The sequence below is a fragment of the Calidris pugnax genome, unplaced genomic scaffold (assembly GCF_001431845.1).
Source record: "Calidris pugnax isolate Ruff unplaced genomic scaffold, ASM143184v1 scaffold317, whole genome shotgun sequence".
Lineage (NCBI taxonomy): Eukaryota > Metazoa > Chordata > Aves > Charadriiformes > Scolopacidae > Calidris > Calidris pugnax.
In genome coordinates, this window is record NW_015091111.1 from 2,404,343 (window position 1) to 2,432,106 (window position 27,764).

Genomic DNA, 27,764 nt, shown 5'->3' on the forward strand with positions numbered 1-27,764 from the left:
TATGGAGGGAAAAGAAATAAACTTTTGGAATTTCATTTGAGGTGAAGAGTAAAGCAGAGAAAAATTAAACACAAAATCAAAGCTTTGATAAGGAAATAACTATAGTAGAAAGAACAGGGTGGAAGGAGGTTATTTGCCTGGGTATTTCAGTTTCCAGATCCCAGGTTGGATAGATGGATGAGGTTTTGGCAGCAAGTAATAGGCTTGAAAAGAAACAGGAAAACTTGTAATGGATGTGGTTTTGAGACAGTTGTAAAAATGGGAGAATAAATGAGTAACCTCTGGAAAAGAGGTCCTATTTGATTCAAGGGGTGATCTGGGGATTTAAGTACGGGTTTAGCTCCCAAACTGATGCTTTTAATTTAATTTTCACTTTCCTTTTTGTGGTTTTCATTCTCTGCTACACCAAAGGATATCAAAGTAACATGGTACATTCCTTGAGGTCAGCCTGTTTCTCAGAGTGAGCATCTGGTAGTTGTGGCAAAATACTGACCTTGAAAGATGTGGAAAGCACGCTGTCTCTATAACTTCGTTATTCTTTTCGTCTGACTTCAGCCGCGATAGTGGTGTATTATTCTAATATTAGCTTTTCTGTTCAAATCAGGTTGTAGACTTCCTGGTAATTGATCATAAGAAGCAAAATTCATCTGTTTGGAGACCTTCTTGAGTTCTTAAGTTTTAACTACAAACACTATGCTGTGATTTATGTTTGACTGAATTTCTTCAAAGGTAGCATCACAAAGTATAAGGGGGTTGCAGTTTGGAATGATATTGAGAAGAATTGGCATGAAGACAATGTGTAAACGAAAACTTCTTAAAAACATGTCTGTTTTCAAGTAGGAACAATCTAGATATTACAGAGAACATGTGACAGGAGAAACTTCTTGCTAAGAGGCTTACATCTGCATTAAGTCAACTGTTTTGAGCTTAAAGGAAAAAGTGGGGAAAATACAGGTTACTGGAGAACCATGGTGTAATACTTCATCTGAAATGCTGTTAGTTGTTCTGATGCAGCAGACTAGTTTAACCTGGAGTCATATTTCAGCGTGAAGTCTGATTTGCTGATCAGCTGTTTTCTAGAAAGTTTAGTAGGCAAAAAAAGACTTGCAGTGCTGCCAATAAATGTGTTGTGTATAGCATGCGTTGTTGGGGAGATATGGATGCTGCATAGGTAAAATTTTATGGAAAAATCATATGGAAAAAAGCAAACCATTTGAAGCAATGAAATTCATTCTACAAAGTTAACAAGCAGGTGTTCTCAGAAGTTAGGTCACTCTCAGTGTTACAATCTTCATTTTGAACAGATCCTTCAGAGTTTATGGATGAAATTTTGGAAAAAACATGTCAAGTGAGAGATTAAGAAAAACAAACATTGAAGGTGGTAACACAGCCATTGTCAAAATGTAATTCTTTGAAGCTATTAACAAAGATTCTTGAAATATTTTCTTCTAATACACTATTCCACATAAAGTGATGCTTTTAAAGTAGATACTAAGTGAGGCAACTAAAGGAATAGGTTTAGTATTCATATAAGCATGGTGCTTAGACATTAGAAACAATTAGATAAAGCCTTAAGCTATCCCTGTAGGCAAAGCAACTAAAGGAAAAAATGGTAAAATAATTCTGTCCACTGATCATCTAAATGTTTTGTCTACATGTCTAAATGTGGTGATACAATTGTTTGAACAAGTAGCAGAAATTTAAAAGAAATTACTTATTGTTGCATTCCTGTGTTACATGTGGTAAAACTTCTATTCAGATGCTACAGAGTAGAATAGCACAACAACAAAAAAAAAAGAAAAAAAAAATCCTGTAATTAACGCCAGTCCTCTGTCAGTAAGGCTTAAAAAAATAGGTGCCTAATGTGACTAGAACTGTCTGGCAGTTTTATTTCTCTCAAGTTGTCAGTGCTTATACTAAGCTATGAAGAATATGTCTTAGTGATGCTGAAAGAGGATGTTGGTCAAAATCCTGCCTTAGTTGTATACACTGGTATCCTCTGTGGAGGCCCTTAAGTTGCTGCTGCAATTTAAGGAAGTTTGTGATAGACTTGACACATTACAGGATGAAACCACGTAGAGAAAAATGAAAAACCTTTGGAAGCTATAAAGCCTTTTTCTGACACATGCAGTGTGACTACCTTATTGTGCAGAGGTTTAGCTTGAGAAAGAAATAGGGTGGAGAGAACTGATGCAGCCTGACTTCAAAAAGCACCTTAACTTACAGAAAAATGGTGCTTTTTGTTTATTTAAAATGATAAAATGTCCTAATTTCTACCCCACATATCATGTGAGGGATGGTACGGTGTTCTTCAGAACTAATTTGCTAGGAAGTGTGGAGAAAAAAAAAGGCTGAAAAGCTAGTAGATTTTTGTCAGTGGTTGGTTTGCTTATTGCTATTTTTTTCCTCTTGATCAGTCGCTGTATACCATTCAGCCTTCAAGAGTGGCCCAAGATTCCTAACTGAATAGTCAAAATACCAGTTATTACTACCAAGTGAAGGGCCTGTAGGTGCCTGAGTTTGGCCTTATTTTACTTCAAGAATTCAAGATTCTAATTTTGGGAGAGCAGTGTCTTTTAAAGACATAAATACACTTAAAAATTGAATCAGCTGCACGTGTCAGAGATGACTGGCTCCTTTTGGTTGTTAAGAGGCAATAGCAACAAATCTGGCTCTTATTTAAAAAAAAAGGTGCACTTATTGCTGTTTTAAAGCAATTTTATTTGTTTACAGGTGTCAGCTGTGATGCATGTTTAAAAGGAAATTTTCGAGGTCGCCGATACAAGTGTTTAATTTGCTACGATTACGATCTGTGTGCAACTTGTTATGAAAGTGGTGCAACAACGACAAGGCATACAACTGACCATCCAATGCAGTGCATACTAACAAGAGTAGATTTTGGTAAGTGATAATTTCAAACTCTAGTACTTCACTGATATGTTGTGTCTACAAACATAATATGGATTTTCTTGTTTCTACTCACTTCCCCCATTAGCACACTGGAAATAAAAGCAAGTTGTCATCTTCTGAAAACAGGCATTATTTTCTTTGATTTTAGCATAGAACAACTGGTTTATATATTTCCTTTAATTGGTGCATATATATTTTTCATCTTTTATTTTGATCCAGTAACAGCAGGTAATAAATATACTTAATAACAATGGCTACTCCTAATTAACTTATAGTTCAGGAGATATGGCAACCTATTCCCCCAAGTATGCTTTACTTCAGTGCTACAGTGTACAAGCAGAAAAATCCTGGTGAGATTTTGTAAGACATTTATTCACTGGTGGCTTATGTGGAACTTTAGGTACAGCAGGGATAGTGATGGACTGTACTGAGCATAAAAGACTAATGGCACGGACCTAGCATCTTGGAACTCCTTTGAAGATCTACTAATTTAAGAATTATTCCTGACACTAAGGCCATGTCAATATAAAAATAACTGTTCTTGTCTCCTACCCTGCTTGTTGTTTCTATTGCATTTTAGTTGTAACAGGTTGTAACTCATAAGATAATTCTGTGACAAATAGCTAGTCTAAAACCTTGCTGATGCTGGCCATGTCTTTTGGTTTTGTTACGACCACAAGGCTAGCATTGTGATATAATTTTTTTTTAGCAATTCTGGCTGTATTGTTCTTTGTTTTGAATTCTTCAAGTATGATGACTTCTAAAAAGCTGAAGTCTTAGGGATTGTAAATTGCTTCATTACCTTTTTGATTAAAACAAAAGTATAATCTTCTTTAATGCTTTAAAGATTAGAGAATAACTGTACCTAGAAACACGCAGTTGTTTTGTCAAAACAGCCTTTGAATGAAGATGTCATTTTCTTTTAATTCTCAGGCCTCCACTTGCCCTAGAACTGCCTGGTCATGACTTCAAAAATCCAGGCCCTAGGAATCCAGGGTTTGGAAGGAAATAATTTAGTGCATTGTCAAAAATGGGTGCCACCATTTTAGCTTGCACATGTTTCTTCTCAGGCTTTTTTTTTCTCATCTCACTAATGAGGTAGAACTGTCTAAATTCTCTAAAATTCAGGATTCTGGTCACTGAGGTGCACAGCGCGAACTTCTTAGCCCCTTAGCAGCAGTTATTCTTGGATGTTACATATAGGCTAAAAGGACAGCTTTGCTGTAAGCATTAAAATCTCATTGTAGGGGTAAGAGGACTGAAATGTGCTTGCAATGAAGCCTTAAGCTAACAGTAGATGTCAAAGCATTCAGTAACTACACTGAGGAAACTTGTTTTAAACACTACTCTCTTAAAAAAATGCCTATCATCAGAACCCAAGAACGTCTAGGAAATATATTTTGTTTCTTACAATTTGTATATTTCTCTTTTGGAAGTCTTTGACAAACTTATATTTTGGTTTAATGCATTTTATTCATGTGTGTTGTGGGGGCAGAAAGGGGGTATTTTTCACTTTTTAAGTCTGCATGAAGAATACAGGTGACAAGGTGGAAGAAGGTTCATAGTGAAGTATTGAGATGAGTGATAGGATTCCAAGGGATACTTCTGTATTACTTGGTGTTTATGCTACTGTGGCTTTTTAAAATAAGAATAATAATAAAACAAGCTCTAGGAATTTCATATGGCTTGATCTGAGCATTGCTCCCACAGAACAGTTATTAAAAAAAATTACTGCAGCTCAGCTCTGCAGCAAGGCTTCTGGTTTGATTAACACTGTAGAACAAGATTGGGAAAGAGTACATCACCACCAGATCGTGAACCACAGCAAAGGTTGATGGCACTCAAGTACTTGTCACCTTGTAAGCTTACATACCAGAGAATGAACTAGGGAATATCTATAAATAATATAGTCCTTAGGGCTCAGCAAGGTCTGTGACATCATTCTTAAAATGTTTTTATTCTATAGTACCCTGTAGAATGTAAGACATGAAGCAGTGTGTCTTTACAGTATTGTACCAAGGCTTAGAGAAACTGTCGTAACTTTTCAAAGGGCCTTGTGTAGCTGAGGAGATCATGTGACTTTGAGGAACATCCAAAAAATTAGAAGCTAAAGAATGTTAAGTTCAGTTAGAAAATCAATAATGAATGGTAGGAGTAGTCCAGAATGACCTGTTTCAGAGTTGTCAGAGTATTTTACTAGTGAATGCTAAAAATCACTGAGGAAGCAGATATTAATGAGTTAAATGAAAATAATCTCAAAGGGGCACATCTGCAATATAATAGAAGTAATGAAGACTTCAGCCACTTCCTAGTGACCTGAGAAGTCACATGAATGGAAAATGTTTTCTAATGTGTGACAGTATGAGTAGGGTTCCTGAGTACGGAAAATTTCAGTAAAAACACAGAATGGAAGGCTGTTAATATAGGTAGGTGTGTGAATTGTAGTTTAACTGGCCACTGACAAACTTGAATACTGTTGTTTGTAATCAGGTTTGATTCAAAGGTATGGAAGCTGTTTTTAATAGGAGTAAACAGTTTTGCTGATGATGGGGAGGGAAGTGGACAGCTGCTAACAGGTGAGTGTTTCACTGGGGTCAAGGAAGCAGAGTGGGGGATCCTTCCATTGCCAAACAGATGGAAGCACTTCAGAGGCAGTCAGTGTCATTTTTCTGATTTTAAAAGTGTGTGAGGATCAGTGAGTCATTTGCTCGAGGTCCATCTGCAGCTGATGAAAAGGACCTATACCTCTAGTTGTTGTCACCATTCTGGCCAGCACTATCTATATGAAGATAACGGTGGAGTTTGCTTAATTACTCTTTGCCTAAAGCTGTGACCAAGTTCAGGTTTGTAGTGGACAGCTGGTCACAGGCATGATCCTATGTGTCCGGGATTGTTTCAGCATAGAAAGAGTAACATGTTGTTTACCTCCATGAAAATTCTGATCAGTTTTTAGGGTTCTGAGGTACTGTAATAATGTTGCAGAGCATATTGCAAAAAGATCGACTTCATGTGCTCTGAAGGAGTTTTTATTGTCCTCTTGCTACTTTTGATTTATTCTTCCCCTCCTCCCGCCTTGAGATTCAGAATAATGTAGGAGCCTGTATGAGAACACTGAAAGCAAATAAAAAGCCCTAGTGATTTCTGACTACACATGTGTTCACTGGGTGGCATATCTGTCTTTCTGGGGTCAGTGTATGACCTAGTATTAATTTTGAAGCAAGATAGGATGCAGAGCAATAGCAGTGCTAGTCTTCTTCAATCCCTGTGGAAGAATGCTTTAACACACACCAAGTGATATGCTTCTGTAACAGGGACAGAGTTTAAAGAAGTTTATGAAGTCTCGTATATAATAATAAATGGCCTTTTAAACACAAATCCAATTAGTTTATTTCTGAGGGGTCAAAAAGTAGTATTTCAATAGGCCTGTGTTAAAGAACAGGAATGTGCTTACCAGGCGGTCATAGTACTGTTGTGCTTTTTGTAGGACAATTTGTCAGGACAATGGAGAAGTTCAGAGCAAATTTCTCAGCTTTCTTTATCCCAGAAAAGAATCCTAAGCTGTTAGGATGCTTTACGATTTTAAGGATTTGGATTGCTCATTACCCCCACCATTTTAAAGGGGTTATACTGGCAAAGAAAGTAATATAAATTGTTAGTAGAATCATCTGCCAAAATCATATTGAGTTACTGTTATCGAAGTACAGAACAAGTGTACCTTCGCTTGTCAGCTCAGGTGCTTATGTGACAGAAGATCCTGTCACCATTTGTGCCTGATTATTAGGCAAAAGGAGCTGCTTAAATAATGGTTACTTTGATAACGTGTGTAGACATCTGACAGGATCCACCAGAATTCAACTGGAGGCTTTTGTGATTTTTCAACTGCTAGAACAAGACCTGTCTGGTAACTGTATTTTGCTACGTCAGAGCATCACAGAATAGTCTAGTTTGTTTGGAAGGGACTCTGGAGATCACCTGATGCAAACTTCTGTCAGAAGCAGGGACATAGGTTGGACTATCTTATCAAGCCAGGTCTTGAGTGTTTCCCTCGAGGGATGTTTCACCACTGCTGGGTCACCTATCACAGTGTTTAGTTTCTACGGTGAACATAGGGGGTTTTGTTTCCTTTATCCAAGCAGAGTTTCCTCTGAAGCAGCTGGTGCCTGCAGCCTGGTGCTTCCTTTTGAAGAGCATTCCTCTGTTTCCTTTTTAAGTTCAAAAAGTTGGAGATGAGATCACCTTGAGTCATCTCTAGGGTGAATGAACCCCATTCCTTCAACGATTCTTATGTCAGGTTCTCCAACCCTCAGACTGTCTTGGTGGGTATCAGTGTGTGTCCACACAACACACACACAGTCCTTCTCCTAGGTCCTCTCCATTTTATTTCAACATCTGTCTGGAATTGGAGAGATCAAAACTGAACTCTGTGTTGCCTAACAAGTTCCAAGGAACCAGGAATGTCACATTCTTTGATTTGATAGCTGTTCTCTTATTGATTTAGCCCAGGTCATTGTTAGCCTTCAGTGTCAGGGGCACACTGTTGGTTCATGTTTGGCTTGCTGCCCACTGGAATCCCCCAGTTCTTTTCAGCAGAGCTGCTCCCCAGATAATTGACTCTGCCTTAGAGCACCAGCTGCATTTTTGGCACTGCTCAGTATTGGCAGAACAATCCCAATTCCCTCTCATCATTCCCTGTGCTCATTCATGGCTTCAGCATGTGGTTCTTAGTGTTGGAGAGCAGCAAGAGGAGGGCTGCTCCACAAGGAAGAACAAACCAGGAACTGAGGTGACCACAGCACAGGCGGGAGCAGTGTCCTTGCTGACAGGGTGGGCAGAGCAGGATAGCTACCAGGACCAGGTCCTACTGACAGTCCCAGGCAAAGCAACTGAAACGAGGCAGCTCAGGGGTCCATGCAGGAAATGCATCTAAGGCAGGAGGACAACTGGGTGCTGCATAGTTTGTGGCTGGGTGGTCAGATGTAGAGCATGGGCAGAGAATGTGTCCCAGAGGCCTACTTGAGGCTGGTCAAAGCAGCTAAGGCCTGTTGTTCAGCTCAGGGCCCCTGCTAGGGAAACAAAACACCCAGCTGCTGCTGGACAGATAACTGAATACCTGCCATGTAATCACTGTCAGCCCCAGCAGCGTGTGTCTCACACAGAAGCAGTTGCCCCAGTGCTATCTGGCTGTGAGGTTTAATACTGAGACTGGCAGCTGATGAAACTTCATGAATTAAAAATGGAAGGTGTACTGCTTCTTCCTGCTAGACATAGCTGTGCTGGAAACTTGCTGAAAGTTTGAAATAGTGATGCTCTGTCTGGAAGAAATAAGCAGCTGTTTCCAGATTCAACCAAGCTGGCATTTTACTCTAGCAGATGCAGCTCTTGCACTGCCTTTGTACTGAAAGGGAAGAGTTCCAAGTAAGGTGAGTAGAGGTCCAACCCGTTGAGTGTAGATGCCTCCAGTCTGTAAAGCAGGACAACATTAGTGATGAACAGAGTATTAGAGTCTAGATGAGCATTATGGCTATATTGCTGTGTATCTTTGTTTCATAGGATCAGTCGTTAAGATAATTCTGGTTGGAACGGATTTCTGGAGGTCTCTGGTCCAAACTTCTGCTCCAAGTTAAGCTGTTAGGTGAACCAAAGCTGTCTGCTCCAGGCTGAGCCAGCACTGGCACTTCAGCCTCTGCAGTGTGAGAGCTCCAGCCCTGCCACCTTAATGGCCTTCTGCTGGACTCACTTCAATTTGATGTCTCCCCTGTGCTTGAGGGCCCCAAACGAAGTGCGGTGCCTGGTTGAGGCTGATGGGTTCTGAGCCGAGGGGTTTACTCCTGCTGATACTGCTCTAGGCACATGGCTGGCCCCCGCTCATCTTGCTGTGCGTCCAGCGCCATCTCCTCAGAGCTGCTTTCTGGCCCAGGTCTGCCTGCCTGGGATAGGGCTGGGCTGAATTTCATAAGATTCCTGTTAGCCCATGCCTTTATGCAAATGGCGGATATTATAAATGGAGGATAGATAAGCATTATTCCTTTAAGTTTATAGCAGAGTATCTAGCAGGTTTTAGAATGCGCTTTGTTCAGAAAGTCTGCAGCAAAAAAACCCTAACAATGATTTTAAGGGTAATACTGTTTTGAATAGGATGGCTGCTTGATCAGTGATACAGGAATATATATGCTGTGTAAAATGTGGTGTGTTACTACTATTTAGTAGAAAAAAGACCCAAACAAATATACCACGATTTATATAATACCAACATTTTTATCTTTATGTATATATCAAACCAAAATTACTTTCCTCATATGAAGCAAAGTGAAACTAACATTCCTGACTGTGTACCCTTGTAAAGAAATGTCTTAACAGAAAGCAAGGATGAGCTGTTATAAAATATAGTCCCAAATCATCTTTGAAAGACTGATTTTTATCTAAGGGATCCTACTAGGCTTCTACCTCACTACTGATCTTCTGCCAAGTTTAGGAATGTGTTAACTTAAATGTTAAATACCAGGCAGTCTGTAGCTATAGATGCATAATAAAGCATAACTGCTCATATTTATGGTTGATTTTTCACATTAAATTGTTTGATTTTTTTTTAATTCAAGAAAAGATATGTCTAAATTCTGTTGAGGTTGAAATCTAACTTCATAAACTATTGTTGAGTCCTCCTTAGACACTGTTCTGATCCTTTTACTCTTGTATTCTTCCTCTAACGATAAGCAGTGTGCGTAATGAATCTTCTCCTAGATGGATGGGATTTAGTCTGGTTTTCTTTTTTACTAAGCAACCGTGTCTTCCTAGCTACTTTGAAAAGAGGGCTTTAGAGGTCCAGGGGAGTTTGAAGAGTTATGGAATCATTCTTTTGTGTAGGTAAGTGTTTGGAAAGAACCAAAATACATTACCTGAAAGGTTTCTTTTTCGCCAGAAGGGATAATTCTTTGGTCATGGGGCAGTTGCATTATAACAATTACACAACTGTAAGTGGAAAAAGTAATACAATTGTAGGTTGCCTCACTTCTGCAGCAATGGAGGCATGACCTTTCCATTTTTTCCTGTACTTCCTCTAATTGTTAGGATTTTGCTTAGCAAATGAGCCTTTAATAGTAAATAACATGACTGTGTTCATAATTTTTAGGATTTTTGATGTACTTGTAAAAACAAAACAAGTGGAGAAATATCCATTCAGTAACTTCAACACTAAAATAAGACACAAAGATTTGTGATATCGCTTAATTTTCAGCCTCTTTTCTTTTAAACCATAACAAATTAAAAAAAAAACCCTTATCCAGGCACCTGTATTTCAGATTAGAAAATGGACAGATTTTGATTGTAAGGTATGGAGAGAGATTAAAGTTGAGGAGGAAGAAAAAAAAGGGAGGTGTAAACTTCAAAAGAAAAACATTTGGGTTTACCAGTGACTGATTTAATGTCTGACAGCATGCAGCGTTTGTGGATGAAAGCATACTTATTTAGCGTGTGCATGTATGTTTGTATATTATGAGAGAGATGGGTGAGGAGGTATGAGTGGGAGAACATGCAGGAATATATATACCCGAAAGAACTCAGATTTAATTTTTTTAAACTAATAAATGGCTTGTTTCATAGTTTTTAACATCAAGGACTAGAACCATGGGGTTTGACAGTACTTGTCATGCTGCTTGCTGCTGGGGTGGTATGAGGAGCAGAAAAGGCCTTGACTGCTTAGCAACAACTGAAACCACCAGTGTGCTATCAACACTTTTTCTTATCCCAAATCAAAAACCTAGCACTACACTAACTGTTAGCAAGAAAGTTACCTCCATCCCATTTGAGATGATGACAATATTCAAGTCAAAATATAATTGTGGATGTAATTAAATGTAATTGGTTTGTCCTGTAGGATGATGCTGTTAACACCTGTATATAGGGAATGTCAGAGTTCTGAATGCTAATGGAGTTACCCTGCCTCAGACCCAGTTTTTCTGGTCACCTGCCAGAGTAAATAGTACCAGTCTGTTGTACAGAATAAACACAAGCTTACTGTGAGTAATGGATAAGAACTAAAGATAGTTTTAAAAGCTATGATATGGGCAAACTTGCTGCTGTTCCTGTTTTTGAGTATTCAGAAGACATTCTAAAGCTGATGGATACTATAAACCAAACAAGCAGGTTTAAGAGTTTGTAAGAAGCTTTTTTCCAATCTGGTAGTATTGTCATCTTCAGTTGAATATGGTTTATTTATGCAGTAACCAGTGACCCTTCCCACAAATGTGGAAAAGTAACCTTCCTCTTCATAGTTTCACTGAGTCTTCCTATGGATTTATAGAGGATCAAGTAAGGACAGGTCTTTTGAATTAAGACATACCACATCTCACCTTGTTAGGAAGGGCACCTGCAAGAAAGCTGGAGAGGGATGTTTTACAATGGCATGTGGTGAGGGTAATGGCTTCAAACTGGAAGAAGGTAGATTTAGATTAAATATCAGGAAGAAATTTTTCACTGAGTGTGTTGAGGCACTGGAACATGTTGCCTAGAGAAGCTGTGGATGCCCCATCTCTGGAAGTGTTCAAGACCAGGCTGGATGGGTCTTTGAGCAACTGGACCTAATGGGAGGTGTCCCCGCCTATGGCAGCGGGGTTGGAACTAGATGATCTTTAAGGTCCCTTCCAACCTGAACCATTCTATGATGCCAGCTGAGTGCCTAACAACCTGTCAAGGAAATACACGCCTTTTGTGTGTTGTGTGACTCGATGCATTCAGAACTGAGTCCTGATACATGTTGTGCAAGAACCTTTGGGATTTCCTTCTATTAATGGTTCCAGGCATCTGTTTGTGTCACTACTATATAAATGACTTTCAGGTTAGGTAGTAGGGGTGCTAATATTTTGGACATGTCTTCTAATTTACATTCATGCTGATTTACAGTCTGTATCATGCTCTGTTTCAATCATATTTGGTATACAGTCCCATTCTCTAATTAAAAGTTACTTCTGTGCCTTATTGTATAAAACATTTAATGGACCCTCAAATGCTGCTTTGGAGAACTAAGACTTAATTGGCTGGGAACTTTTTTGTTTGGATAGTTGGACATGTTTTCCTCATGTGTATGTGAATAAATGAACCTAGATTCAGGATGGTACTCAAGCTTAGTGTGATAGTTAATTGGATGAACCAGTTAAAAATACTGTGTCAGGTAGTGTTTGTTCTTTGCAAGCCTGTCTGTCTACTTGGGTGTTCCTTACCATGCCTGTTAAAAGGATGTCTTTCTCTCATTCTCCGGTATTTTAATTGTCTGGACGCAGTTTCCAATTAACAGGAACAGGGTCTTACTGAACATAAACTGTATTCTGCAGTGTATTCAATCTGATTCTGTATGTTTAACTCTGCATATTAGCATGCTGCTAAGATGTTAATTTCCTGTATTTGTCTTCAAGTGTTAGCCCTCAAAAGATAATTATATGTAAAATACTGTCTGTTAATATAATGGGTTATAGATATGTACATTTTTTAGCCTAAGCATCATCTTTTGTAAGGCTGCAGAAACAAAAATATTGTTCTATTCTTTCTGATCATGTCCTCGGTCAGTAGAGAGGTCAGTAGTAAAAATACTGCATAGGAAGCTGCAACTTAAGCCACCAGAAGGGCATATTCCTAACACATTAGATAGATATTGCCTTGTGATGCATAATATGAGTTCTAGTATCTGTTGAGACTTCTACAATTTTTAATTTATAGCAGAATATTAATAATTCTATGAAAATATTTTTCAGTTACTTGTCAATGAATCCTCAAAAAAAGTCAGTGAAAAGATTTTAAATTACTTGCTAGAGAAAATAATACTTATCTTGATGTGAATGTGAAGTTTATTCATGTTTTCTGTAGAATACATAACACCTGCAGAGGATAAGAGAGGCTAGCAGTCTTTTCTTGTATGGTTTGATAAATTCTCATGTGAAGTTTGAGAAACCTCTATGTTGGTAGCTTAAAAGTGGCTGCTTTTCATCAGTAGTGCAGAAGCGCTTAAATTCAGCACACATAAAAGTTGCAAACATTATGTAACAATCAAATTCCTTTTTCACACTCAATCTTCTATATTGTATATTTGAGATGTTTTTAAAGCTACATATTGTGAAGCAGTGGTTCAGCTATGGCATAAGTATTGACATATGGTATCACTGAGGACTTCTAAATTTCAACTTAAATTTTTGAGGTACTGTTGAGAGTTCAGCTTTTGAAAACTCATGTGATTGAAAATACCATAAATGACCCAGTGCATGGGGTGGAAAAGCGAAGGTTTGACAGTATCAGCAGCATCATCATAGGAGTCATTGCTCCTACTGAATGTTAGAAAACTGTTATGTTTGCTAATAAAAATTAAATGTAGTCTGTCTGCTTTTTGTAATTGGTAATAGAACCCTTGTTGAATATTAGTCTATGGCCTTTGTGCAACATTAAAATAGCTACACCAGATTAATTTGGTAGTGATTACATTGAAGTACATTTCTAAACAAGAGGTTTACCTGAACAAAATAAATAATGCTACTGCTTTGAAATAACCTCTATTTAAACACTTTCTGTTCCAGATTTGTACTATGGTGGAGAAGCTTTCTCTGTAGAGCAGCCACAGTCTTTTACTTGTCCTTATTGTGGAAAAATGGGTTATACGGAAACATCTCTTCAAGAACATGTTACTTCTGAGCATGCGGAAACATCAACAGAAGTGGTAAGAAGCTTCAGAATTGGCTTTCAGTTGTGGTTGAAACGAATTTAAAAATTTCTCTTCTGGAAAATTGGTATCTTCCTGTCCTTTTTCTTTTTTGAAGCAGGATTTCAGTGGATTGAAAACTGGCTGAAAGACAGAGCTCAGAGGGTTGTGATCAGGGGCACAGAATCCAGTTGGAAGTCTTGTAATGAGTGGTGTTTCCCAGGGGTCAGTCCTGGGTCCAGTCCTCTTCAGTATATTCATCAATGACCTGGACAAAGGGATGGAATGTACCCTCAGCAAGTTTGCTGATGATACAAAACTAGGAGGGGTGGCTGACACCCCAGAAGGCTGTGCTGCCATCCAGTGAGACCTGGACAGGCTGGAGAGTTGGGCAGAGAGGAACGGGAGGAAATTTAACAAGGGCAAGTGTAGGGTGCTGCACCTGGGGAGAAATAACCCCATGCACCAGTAGAGGTTGGGGGCTGACCTGCTGGAGAGCAGCTCTCAGGAGAAAGACCTGGGAGTCCTGGTGGGCAACAGGATGACCATGAGCCAGCAATGTGCCCTTGTGGCCAAGAAGGCCAATGGCATCCTGGGGTGCATCAAGAAGGGTGTGGCCAGCAGGTCAAGAGAGGTTATCCTCCCCTCTACTCTGCCCTGACGAGTCCCTGTCTGGGATACTGTGTCCAGTTCTGGGCCCTCCAGTTTAAGAAGGACGGGGAACTGCTGGAGAGGGTACAGCAAAGGGCCACAAAGATGATTAAGGGCCTGGAGCATCTCTCCTACGCGGGGACACTGAGGGACTTGGGACTTTTTAGTCTTGAAAAGAGGAAACTTAGGGGGGATCTAATCAATGCTTGCAAATACTTAAAGGGAGGGTGCCAGGTGGACAGGGCTGGTCTTTTTTCAGTGGTGCCCAGTGACAGGACAAGAGGAAATGGGCACAAACTTGAGTATAAGAAGTTCCACCTAAATGTGAGGAGGAACTTCTTTACTGTGAGAGTGATAGAGCCCTGGAACAAGCTGCTCAGAGAAGTGGTGGAGTCTCCTTCTTTGGAAACATTCAAAACCCACCTAGACAAGTTCCTGTGCAACCTGCTCTAGGTAGACCCGCTCTGGCAGGGGGATTGAACTAGATGATCTCCAGAGGTCCTTTTTGACCCCATATGATTCTATGATCTCATTTGATACCTACATTTGAGGGTGACATGAACATTCTTGTTTCATGGGTATCATAATATAGGAGCTTGCTTTCTTCATTTACGGTTGCTGTTTGGTTTTTCTGATGTAAGGGATGCCATGCTTAGGAGTTATCCTGGAAGACAAAATTTAGAATCATCTCATGGTTATTCTGTGTAGCCATGTCTCTTTTTACAACCAGGATGTAATTGTCCTGGAAGGTCATAGCTGTGCCAGTCTTTTGTAACTGCAAGAGAGGAAGATGTACAGACAGTTTGATGTCTTTTTCAAATAGCTTTTATAATAGACCTGGTATATTTATGCAGCAGAAGTTGTCATTCTTCTTTTGAAAACACTGCTGTTAAAGCAGGGCTTTTCCCCCATCCCTAACCATTTGGATACTTGACATGGTTAAAAACACACTTCTTAAACAAGCTTCATCAGGCGTTAACTCCTGTTATCCTGAATGTCTGGGAGTATGAGAGACTAGGTTAGCAGAACAACATCCAGGGTGCTGTTGTCTGATTAATGCTGTACCATAGATTCCTAGAAAAATGTGGTTGCAGTGGATTGCTCATCACTAATATGTTGTGAAGAAATTACTTAGAAATAAGTTCTCTATTCTAATCTTCTAGTTTTCTTAACTTCCAAGGAGTTCTGTGGAAGAAAATGAACCCTTACACTGAACCTGCTAAGAACCTTCTGCGAAGGGGTCATAGAGGGGGTGATTTGTCAACCTCCTTAAGGTTCAAAGGTGTTCTGATCTTTCTTAAGTATAGGAAGTGAAGCAGTTTACTTCACAATCAGTTACACTGGAGGATCATAATTTAACTTAGTGGTGCACTGCCATTTTTATCACCTGCTTCAATTTTTCTTTAACTTTGTAACTTTCAAACATAGTGTCAACCATTGAAAGTTCCACATTTGGATGACTTTCCTAATGGCTTGGTATTGCAATTCTTACTTGCACCACTTGAGGTCAGTCATACGTTCCTGACACAGAATGCTATGATTCCAGGTTTTTAAATTTCATATGTCCTTGTTTGCAGCTGTGACTCTGGAACTCAGTACATGAGGCCTAAATTTATGATTCTAGACACTTGCATTGATTGCTGAAAGAGTTGTACGTGTACTCCTTTTTTTTTGGAGTCAGTCTCCAACGTTGTTATATCCTTGTTCCAAACAATGGTAAAGGGCAATATTTTAACACTTGATTATGATACTATATTTTTGTGTTAAGGTTTATATCTAGGCTTTTTTGATAAGTGTTTGGTGTGCATGCACATAAAACTACCTGGGTACTGCACTCTTACTGTAAATAGTGAAAGGTTACAGCATTACTAAAGAAGAAAATATGGATTTTAAATATTTATGGTCTTAGGCTTTCAAGCAATTATTTCTCTTTAGATATTGAGCTCGCAGTCTTTGTAGTATCCATCAAAAGATGTGTTTTATGTTAGATATTTCTTTTTAGATCTTTAAAGGAGGTGTACAGGGATGGAGTAATTTGTATTTTATAACCCCCTGCCTCTCCACCCCCATTTTTCAAAGAATAAGTAAAATAAATTTTTGTCCATTAAATTTTGCCATTTTTATGCTTAGACTGGTGCAGATAAGAAGCTTACCTTCTGCTGATCTTTCTTGGGTATTTGGCATTGGTATGTATATCAATGTTAGGTACTTGTAGGCAAAAATCAGACTGACTTGAGGTTAGAAGGTACCTCTGAAAGTCATCTTGTCCAACCCCTGCTCAAGTAGGACCACCTACAGCTGGTTGCCCAGGACCATGTCCAGATAGCTTTTTAATATCTCTGAGGATCAAGAGTCAGCACTTCAGGGCAAACTGTGTCAGTGCTCATTCACTCTCATAGTGAAAAAAATGTTTCCTGATGTTCATGAGGAACCTCCTGTGTCTGCATTTGTGCCTGTTGCCTCTGGTCCTGTCACTGGGCACCACTGAGAAGAGTGTGGTTCTGTCTTCCTTTCACTCTCCAGGCTAGAAAGTCCCGACTTTCTCAGCCTTTCCTCACAGGATGGCTGCTCCATTCTTGTAGTCGTGTTTGGAGCTCTATGCTGGACTGTCTGGTGCATGTTTTTGTTCTATGCAGAGCCCAGAACTGGGCAGAGTACTCCAGGTGTGGCCTTACCAGTCCTGGATAGAGGCAGAGGATGACTACATTTGACCTGCTGGCAATGCCGTTCCTAATGCAGCCCAGGATGCCCTTAGCTTGCTTTGCTGTAGGGGCACATTGCTGGCTTATGGTCCAGCAGCACCCCTGGGTCCTTTTCTGCAAATCTGCGTTCCAGGTGGGTGGCCTTCAGTGTGTGTTGGTGCCTGGGGCTGTTCCTCCCCAGGTGTGGGACTTAGTACTACCTCCTGTTGAACTTCATGAGGTTCCTGTTGGCCCATTTCTCCAGCCTCTTGAGGTCACTCTGAATGACAGCATGGCTCTTTGGCGTATCAGTCACTCTCAGTTTTTTGCCATCAGTAAAATTTCCACTGATCACACTCTGAGCCCAGCCATTAAACCATCTTTCACTCTGCTCACTGTCTGCTTATCCAGCCTGTGCATCAGCAGCTCGTCTACGAGGATTCTGTAGGGAGACAGTGTCAAAGGGCCTACTAAAGTCTAGGTAGACAATATCCATTTTCTTCAGGCACCTATCAGGCCAGTCACTTCATCATACAATTTTATCAAGTTGGTCAAGCATGACTTCCCCCCTGTGAAGCCATGCTGACTACTCTTAATTATTTTCTTGTCTTTAATGTTCCTGGAAGGTCTGTCACCTTCCCAGGGATTAAGGTCAGCTGACCAGTCTCTGTTCCCAAGGTCCTCCTTCTTGCCCTTCTTTAAGATAGGATTGACATTTGCTTTACTCCAGCTCTCTGGAGCTGCCATGGTTGATCAAAGATTGAGAGCAGCCTTGCAATGGCGTCTGCCAGCTCCCTTAGCCCTTGTGGGTGCATCCCATCCCAGCCTATGGACTTAAGTATGTCCAGTTCACTTAAGTATTCTCTAACCTAATCCTCTTCCACCAGGGACATATATTCCTTGCTGCACACTTTCCCCTGGGTCTCTGGGGCCTGGAATTCCTGAAGGCTGGTCTTGCTCATAAAGACTGAGGCAAAAGAGGCATTTAGTCCTTCAGTGTGTTCTGTGGCTTCTGTAACCAGGTCCCCCATCTTCTGAGCAATGGGCACACATTTTTCCTAGTCATCTTTTGTTGCCTATGTACTTCTAGAAGCCTTTCCACTTGCCTCATGTTTCTCACTGCATTCAATTCTATTTGGGCCTTAGTTTACCCTACTTTTTCCTGGGATGCTTGGACAATGTTTCTGTATTCCTCCAAGGTTACCACAGAAGGGTAACCTATGTATGCTTCCTTCTTGTGTTTGAGTTTGGTCAGGAGCATCTTGTTCATCCATGTATAGGCCTCCTGACATTTTTGCCTGATTCATATTCATTGGGATGGAACACTCTTAAGCTTGAAGGGGATGGGCCTTGAATATTAACAAGCTTTCCTGGGGTCCTTCTACGCTCCAGGGCCTTATCCCACACAACTCCTCTAAGCAGGTGTTTGAAGAGGCCACAATCTGCTCTTCCAAAGTCCAGGGTTGTGAGCTTGTTTTTCATCTTTCTCTCTGACCTCAGGATCCTGAACCCTTACCATCTCAAGATCACTGCAGCCAAGGCCTTCGCATCCCAAGTGAGCCCCTCCTTGTTGTTGAGTATGACTAGTCCAGCCAGTACCTCTCCTCACTGTCTCCTTTGTCACTTGGAGGAAGTTATCATCAGTGCACTCCAGGAACATCCTGGATTGCTGTCATCATGTGTTGTTTCTCCAGGAGGTAATGGGGTGGTTGAAGTACCCCATGACTGCCAGGGTCTGCAAGTATGAGGCAGCTCCTGTAGAGGGTTTGATCAGGTGGCCTGTAGTGGACACCCACTATGATGTCACCCTTGCCTGTCCTTTCCTTAATCCCAACACATAAGATCTCCATTGGCTCTTCTTCCGTTCCCGTGCAGAGCATCATGCACTCCAGGTGCTTTCTTACATAAAGAGCAAGGGCCTCTTTCCTCTCCTTTCTGAAGAGTGTGTATCCCCTCATTGCAACACTGCAGTCATGGGAGTCATGCCACCTTGTCTCCCCAAGAAGATTGTTGCCCTGCAGCTGCACTCAGATCTCTTGCTCATCGTGGTCATTCACCATGCTGTGTGCATTAGTATACAGGCACTTTGGAGAGGGACCCCAATGTGTTGAGGTCTCGGAGAGGAAGTCCAGGAGGAGAGTTTGATTACATTTCCTTCAAGGTGATTGTTTCAATTCTGGACACTTAAATTGAAAATTATAGTAGTGTCTATGGGAGTAGTCATAAGTTTTGTGATTAAGTCTCTCCTAAAACCTCAGTAACTACCAGTATTGCTTCACCAGTAAATGTCTGAGGGTAATGGTAAGCATTACAAGGCCAGTGCAGGAGAATCTGACTGTCAGTATGGTGACTGTTACTGTTGGTGTTGGGTTTCAGGTCAGTTGACTGTTCCAAATAAAATGCTGCATTCTGCTAGCATTGTAAATACAGAGATTTTAGGAAACTTTATCAAATGTCATTTTTAGTGTCATTTCAGAACAGACACACAAATTTGCTACTACTACATTGCACTGCAGCAACTTTCTCACAATTAGCAAGGCAGCAGCTGGGGCTGCATGAACTGTACATGAACTCTTAAGGACCAAGTTGCTGATAAAATTGAGGTGAACTTTGTTACAGATTGGTTTTTTTTTTCACTACTGCAAGAAGTCTGAATGATTCCTGTTTCATTCTTGAAGACTACAGTGTCTCCTGTTGAGGTTACAGGAGTACTGTCACCTTAAGTGGTTACCTTATATGTAAATATGGAGGTAGTGGTAATATAAGCAGGCTTCTGGAAACTGGCAGGTATTCTGAGCATGACTGACTTCAGACTTTGCAGTCATCTTTCGGACATTATTCAGGTTACCATGATGATTGTTTTCATATAAATGATCGAAACTTCTGTAATGTTTTCCTTGTATCCCTACCATTTGTTCATGCATGTTCTATTAACAATGTTTTTTAGTCATGTCATGCTTAATCAGTGATGTTGCGGACTTTGTTATGATTTTGCCAGAGCTTATGCTCAACTAAATCAGAGTTCTTGGAAGTTCAGTTCATGTTTAGAATTAGGATTAGGATACTTAGATTCCTCCCTTCTCATTGTTTCTTATAATCTTCTCTTAGCTGATGTTTTTCTGAGAACTGTGTCTCTTCTTCTCAGGCAGATATGTGCAGTTCATAATTCCTTCTGTTCTGCTAGCAAAATAACTTTCTCTTGCTTTGCTGCTTTCAGAAGTGTGTTTTTCTCATGTTGGGGTTCTTTTTCCTCAGAGTAGCTTAAATGAGAAAAGATTGTTTTCAAGGTGTTCTCTCTTGGTACAAACACATTATTGAAGAGAAGCAGCCGATAAATAAATTTATGGACTTCAGAACTATCTGTCCAATACACATTCATTCCTATGTACCTACAGGGTAGCTGTATGATATGTTGGCACAGTCAAATTTTTATTATATTAAGCTGTAATAAGATGGTTTTTCCTCTGTAGTGTGTCTGCTTGCACGGCTTCTGTAGTGACTTCTCTCCTCTGGAAAGAGGAGCTCTGTGGAGAGAAATGCTGAACATTGAAAACGATGGGGAAGGGATTGTTGTAAAAAGCTTTTAAAATGCCTGGTTTTCTGTTCAGACTTGACTATTAAAGTGTCATTGAAGATGTAGCAGCTGCTGTCAAAAGCAGCTGAAATTTTACCGTAAACTTACTTCAAGACCTTGTCCTCACCTCCGTAAGAGTAAGATCAATGTTTGTGCTATTATATGGGTGTTCTTTTGAGATCTACTGTCAACAATTTGAGAGTATATGCATTACAAATACTGGGAATCTGGGCTTTATGGTGCAGCTAGAGTTGCTCCATAAAGACAAGACTGTTTGACTGTGGGGATCAAAGAGATACTACATTCATAGACAGTAGTTGCATTTAACTGTCAAAGTGCTGTTAATTGGACCAGTTAACATTTGTGGAAAGAATTTCGTGGAATGGATTGTTTGGGGTTTGTCTCCTATGTGAACTCTTAAAATCAGTCTGCAAAACTACTGTAAAGGAAAATGGAAGATATTTCTCAAGTTGTTTGTGGAGTCATTCAAAAAACAAGTCATAACTATGGCAATTGTAATGGCATTGTTTGTCTACTTAGTTAACATTGTTTTGGTTTTAAAAAGCAACAAAACAACAAAACAAAGAAGGATGTCAGTGCCTTCTGCCAAAGCACTTTTGTGTAGGGATATGCAGGTCAGCCCTTCTCTGCTAAACCTGTAGTTATGCAGTGCATGAATGGGGGGGTCTTGGTTTGATACTTCAGCAAGTACTTGTCCATTTCCTCTGCTGGGATGAGTATCAAGCAAGCAAAGAGTAATCCTGTGTAATCAGACTACTGTCTGTGGCAGAAATGGTGTACAAGGACTAATTTACAAGACGTTGCAAATTGAATTTGAAAACTCTAGCATTGGTTTTCATAGCATTCTGAAAACTTTAAAGTAAAAGATGTCTAAATTAATGTGTGCACTTGAAAATGTTTTGGTTTTTTAAATATGTTGCTAGCAAGGTGTTTGTGAATACCTAGAACATGGTTTTAAAGCATAAGAGTTGATGTCTAATGATTGACTCAATGTTCTGTTTTGTGTAAAATTAATGAAGTTGGGGTTTTTTATGCTTTGTCATTTCAGATTTGTCCAATATGTGCAGCATTACCTGGAGGGGATCCAAATCATGTCACAGATGACTTTGCAGCTCATCTTACACTGGAACACAGAGCTCCTAGAGATTTAATATCCTTTTCCAGCTGAGGCAAAGAGGCTAGACTGTTTCGTCAAGTAGCCATGACAACTTGTTTTGATTTTTATAGTCAAAGAGTCATACCTCTGGTTTTCCTGAAATTTAAGTTTCTAAAGATCTGGGTGTCAAAAAGGTTCATTTGCTAGATTAAAAAAGTATAAATACCGGCTTGAGTAGACATTTAGAATCAGAACAGTGTAGGTACACTTGACAGTGCTTTTGCTCTACCAGCAGAAACATTTAAAGAACTTTGACACTGAGAGGTTTTTCTGCTTGTACTGTGGTGTATATATATCCTGCCTGATTGTTAGTCTTGAAGCTGCTTTTTGTATCCAGATTCAGTGGTGTGTTGTAAGTATTTGTGACACAAGGATGATGATCTGAAGATTATTTGAGTTTAGCTGGGTTTGACAAATTATTTTAAATTTGCTTAAGTACTTTTAACACCGTTTCAATTACATAATTTCATGGTTGTTACTGACATTTTGTATCTAACTGGGGAAAACTGTCAAATTTCCTGGGAAATAAGATGTTGTCTTTCAGTTACTTAGCAGTAGGTCATGCAGATTGATCTATGCTTGATGGCTGAAAAGCTGCAATTATTGTTTTTTTAATCCTTGTTCTAGGAATATTTTTCTTATTTTTAATCCCCCCCTACACTCTCCTCATTAACTGATTAAATGAATTTTGTTTTGAGCTTTCTATTTAATGACATGCAGGCTACGTAGCCTACCTACAGTAAGAAATCTCTCTGAGATGTCCATTTGTGTCTCATTTAAACTGACAAAAAGACTGCAGTATTACTTAGGTAGTGGCTTTTTTCTTTAAAGATTTTTAAAAAGGAAAAAAATATATTCTAATACTTAGTAACTGGAGTGAAGAAAAAAAAAACACAAAAAAACCCAAGCCCTAGTAACTGGAGTTTGTTATGCTAACAGAAGGGAGACAGCATTTAAGGAGATGGCTCTGTTTCAGCTATGATTGTTTGATTTTAGTTAACAATCAGGACAGACTAAATGCACACACTTATTACTACACAATAATTGGGTTGGTGTAAAGGAATTTTGGTGTTTATTGGCTCTGTGAAGGAGTAGCTAATAATCCAAAGAACAGTACAAAGTTAAATAAAAGCAGTTATCTCTACTTCACCTTTCCCTGTGGACAGGAGCAGGGCTCTCAGCAGTCGGGAGGAGCAGGGTGCTGAGGGTGGTGGCTTGGGCCATTAGAGCTTGATCTGAGGTGTCCCTGTAGGTCCTCCATAGTCAGGTGTCCCTCAAGGCAGAGTCATGCCATCCTCCCTTTTGGGTGGAGGAGGGAATCAGATTGATGAAGAGAGAGCATCTTCCAGACTTTGCTGGCCTTTAGACAGCTCTGAGATGTTCCTTGATGACTTGTCTAGTGACTCACTGAGCAATCTTTTTTATATCCATTTAATTCTGCTCTTTATACCAATTGTGAGTTTTTTGTAGCACTAGCCTAATATGCTTTTTCTAACAAAATTTACATCCCTAATAACTACTTATCCATGTACCAAAGGTTGAACTGTGGGCATCCAACATTGGCTTAACTAGTCTGTAGGCCAGCAAGTTTAAATTTTCTCAGTTACAGAGGGAAATTAAAATCCCACTGAAATTAATAAAATGTTTGATTAGAGTTCTCCTTCTGCAGCTTTTTCTCCCCCTCCAGTATCAGAGATGCCACCAAATGACTTTTAATTTGGGAATGGTTGAATGAGGAAAAATCAGTCTTTTTAGAGTAAGGCTTCAATGTTAGTCATCCCAAAATGGATCTTTCTTGGATATATTTTAGGAAGACATTGCTCATGATTCAGCATCAAAGACAACGCATGTAGAATTCTCTGCTTATGCACTGTTACTTCAGTGATCAGTCTTGTCAAGTCTCCAAAACCTGATAAGTGTATTCTGAAGTGACTGTTCCATGTTGAGCTCCGCATAGGTCTAGCAACAGGCAGGTCTACAGTAGGAGAAAAAGGAAGAGGAGATGCCCCTTTTCCATCCAGGATCTGGCAGCATAGGAGAGAGTAACTGTCAACGTCAGGGAGCTGTTAGAAAGCTGCTCTCTGATAGCATTATATTGCTGCTCTAAACACACAGGTAACCCTCTGTGCTCTGTAAGAACCTTGAAGTACTTGCACTTTTTCTGGAGTGAAAATTTGTTACAGGTTGAGGTGAAGTTTTATTGTTGAGTCAGCCAGAATTCTGAGGAGTGGCCTCATCTTCCAAGTATTGATTAGACATATGCGGTTTATTTTGGTTTTGGGGTTTTTTCTGAAGTCTGCATGTCTTGTTATAAAACTTGTCCGGCCATTGCAAAGTATGTCCCATATTCACAACTTTTTAATGCCCAATTTCTTACTTCAGCAGGAAAATATTTGAAAATCTATTCAATACAGCTTTTCAGCATTAATCATACAAATGGTTCTCGCATGGCTATTTAGTTTAAACGTTCTGTAAAATCTTTTTGTAATAGCCAGTTCTTCCTTGCTGTGAGAAGTCTAGTAATTTCTTTCAGTCTTCAGTTCTTGAACCTCTGTGACAACTGAGGTTCTGCACTGTAACTGTGTTTAATCAAAGACTACAGTAATGGATACCATACGAATGGTAAGCACACTGCTATAAAATAAAGAACATGGGATACAGGAGAAACTAAAAGTCTAGTAACGGCAAAATAAAATATTCGAGCCTACTCTATTTCATTTTGCGCTAGTGAGTTACACTAGTGGTTTTTAACTGTCTTGGAGGAATTATGTTAACAACTTTCTGATAAAAATAATCTTTACTTTGTTGATTGTCTCTTTATATGAGAACACAAAGTTGTCACTTGAAATATAAGCATCTGATATGGACAAGTTGGGGAAATGGGAAAATGAAAGGCATCATTGTCATAACTGGAATTAGTGGTATTTCTTTGCCTAAAAGAGGAAAGGGGAAACAAAGGGGTGTGGATGGAAGTACCGAATACTCCAGAAATCAACAATTGGATAAAAGCATGAAGTACAAAAGTCAAAAGAAATGCAGTCATTATTATGTACTTTTGATAGGAATGGCAATAAACATTTTTTATTTTCAGTACTTAACATAAGAATTGAGGAGGGAGAATAAAATCCCTCTATCTCTGTAGTAAGCTTGGCTGAACATGCAGTTGTTGGAGTTTTCAGATTACTGAGTAGAAAACTTTGATCTAAAAAAGCCTAAGAAAATAATCCTGATGTTTCTTAGACATCATAAAAAGCTGGAGAAATCTGGGGGAGTTTGATGAATACAGCACTGGGTATCTTGAGTTCAGATCGGTAAGTCTGACTTGAACCATAGCTATTGTGTACCTTAGCTTTACATCAGAAGTTGAATCATTATTTTATGAATGAAGAGAGGTGTGCACCTGAGTATTACACCCATCAAATGTCCTTGTAATTTAATATTTGATGCCAAACAGTTCTGTTTTCTTAACTTCTTGGTTACGATGAATCCAGTGGTGTTCGGCACGTACGTAGGATGTTCCACCCAGGCCGGGGTTTGGGAGGCCCCCGTGCACGTAGATCAAACATGCACTTTACTACCAGTTCCCCTGGTGGGCTTTCATCTTCTCAGAGTTCATATTCTCCAAGCAATAGAGAAGCCATGGATCCTATAGCTGGTAAGAGCTGTTACCATGAATTTTACCCCAGTGTAATTTTACCCCTTCTTACACAGAGGAAGTGAAATTAAAGATGATAGTAGTTGCCCTGCTATCTGTTGTTCCAAAGCTGCATGTATGGATATGATCCACGGTGCAAGTGTGAGTGATGGTGAACCTTGTGCTTGCCTGGCTTGTCACAGGGCCTGTGCATGGAGAAGCTGGAACTGCCACCAGTAGCTTGTGCTTTTAATGGCAGATGGTGTAAGGCTTATTCACAAACCTAACTTATGCACAGGTGTTGTACATTTTTACAAGTGATTGCACCCAACTTCCATCATGTACTTTAGTACATCTTATTTTAATTTGCCATTGGGATAAAGGTGTTTATGGAGTAGAGTATCTGTCTTAATGAAGATGAAATTAGCTGCATTTTAGTATAATGGATATTTAAAATATGTTTACTTTGCATTCAGGCTGCTGTTTGAATGCCAGACTTGCTAGTTTCATGGATTTTTTTTTTTTGATGTACTTGTAAATTCTTATGCAGATGTACTGTTGCAAATATTTGCAGTGTATTTTGGTCAAGTTTAGAAAGAAACTGGTGGAGGGGGAGAAGGGTGTCTTTATTTTCAACAACAGAAAATACTGATGATGTCTTTAGGATTCACAGGAAAAACTTCTTTCTTTTTTTCCGGTATGTGTTTAGCTTTGATAAACAACTAACTTTTTTTAGAGGGAAGAAAAAGTAGAGAATTAAGACAATTCTGAAAGCAAATGCAACTTCCCCATAGAGGGGAAATCTAAATGTTTTCATTTGATCGTCTTTGACTGCATAAACATCAGGGAAACTTCAGGACTTCTGCTGTACTCTGCCTTTGCTTTGACATAATGCTTTTAAACTGGAGCTTCCTACTATCATGTTGTGATTCTTCAGAGAGAGGCAGCTGGCCGGCTGAATGAGGCATTGTCCCTGCCTTCCTTAATCATGGTCTCCTTGTCTGCCTTCTGCTGGTGCTCTGCTGCCCCACTGTGACCTGATTTAGCTCACCAAATTAGCTGGGAAGAAGAAAATAAGTTAAGGGAGGTCTCAGGAGGGTCTGAAAAGGACCGGAGTTCGTTTGAGGAAGGGAGGATGTTTGAAGCCTTGAAAGCAAGACCTTGTCTGTCTTCAGCAAGGGCAGCTGTTCCAACTCAGTTAAGTGTGGAGTGGCTGCTGAGGTTTGTTTTCAGCCTTACACAGCCTGCCTGCTTAGCAGCATTAAATGTGGGATAAAATGGCATTCTTGTGAAATCCTTTTTGGTAGGAGCTGTGTTTTAGCTTCCAGTTGCACACTGAGCTGCATGTCCTACCTGTACCGAGGCTCTGTATGAGCTCATGTCTGTTTCCCAAATACTGTTTTGCTGTATTCTAAGCTTAAACTTGTGCTTTAACTTACAGTGAGAATAAATACATCTAAATCTTGTCTGGAAGTTAGTCTTCCCTTATATTGGCCCAATAAATAGGAAAGTCCATGAGAATTTTTCTGTTTAAAGGAAGTTTATAGTGTCTGTTACATTTTATTCTTTTTTTCCTCCCTGTGGCATTTTATAATAATTACCATGGAATTAGAAGTGCTAGTAAAAATCACTTGATGATCCTGGGTTCCTGACATGGAGAACAACTGCATTTTGCTTTATTCCCTCAAACAAAGCCTTATTTAGAAGGAAAACTGTCACAACTTGTAGTAACTTTGTAACATAGAAGCAAGGGGCAGGAGCAATATCATCCTCTACTTCCTCTGCCTTTCCATCAACTACAGCAAGTAGATGATATAAGAAGTGCTTTCTACACAGGTTGTAGAAGAAATTCTGCAGTAATGCACTGAGCAGTAATTTGCTGCTAATACTTATGTCAAGAAAATTTTATATGGGTGAAACTTGCTATAAGCATTCCATCCTTCTGAATTGGTGGTGGTTTTTTTTTGATAGCTAGGTCTTCTCTGTACTACTGGCAGAAATAAAAATTCATACAGCAAAATGCTTGACCACTTCAGTTTTGATGTGAGGCAATACTTTAGTATGTTTTATTAACTAAATGTTTTTATTAAATGTTTGAAGTGAGGGTATGATATTTCTCTTTGCTGCAGCACAGCTCCCCTCTGGGATATTGGGAAGGGGAAGCCTGTGTTTTGAGAGGAAAATAAAATCACCAAGTAAAGCCAAAATGAAGGAGTTTCTTAGTCGATTGCTATTTTGACCTGAAGTTTCAGAGAACTGCTGTGGAAGACATAATTTATTAGACATTCCCTGAAGATTGGTTCTCCTGTTACTTTAAAGGCATTGAACTTTGACTTCTTATTTGGATGAAATCTGCATAAATTAGTCTTAATCTTCCTTACCTTGTGAGACATTGAATGCTAGGACTTTTTTTCAAGAGCTTTGTGGGCTCTTCAGCATTGTTTGTTCTTTGATTTTTTTTA

General features: G+C 39.5%; 1 protein-coding gene across 2 annotated transcripts in view; it reads left to right on the forward strand.

The window, feature by feature from the left end:
* The window catches only part of KCMF1 (potassium channel modulatory factor 1), a 54,525-nt gene that overhangs the window by 22,577 nt on the left and 4,184 nt on the right, over positions 1-27,764 (forward strand). For both annotated transcript variants that reach the window (XM_014958146.1, XM_014958147.1), the window contains exons 2-5: positions 2,734-2,901; positions 13,464-13,603; positions 21,561-21,662; positions 25,149-25,323. In XM_014958146.1, coding sequence (XP_014813632.1) covers positions 2,734-2,901; positions 13,464-13,603; positions 21,561-21,662; positions 25,149-25,323 — 585 coding nt within the window. The remainder of the gene's footprint in view (positions 1-2,733; positions 2,902-13,463; positions 13,604-21,560; positions 21,663-25,148; positions 25,324-27,764) is intronic.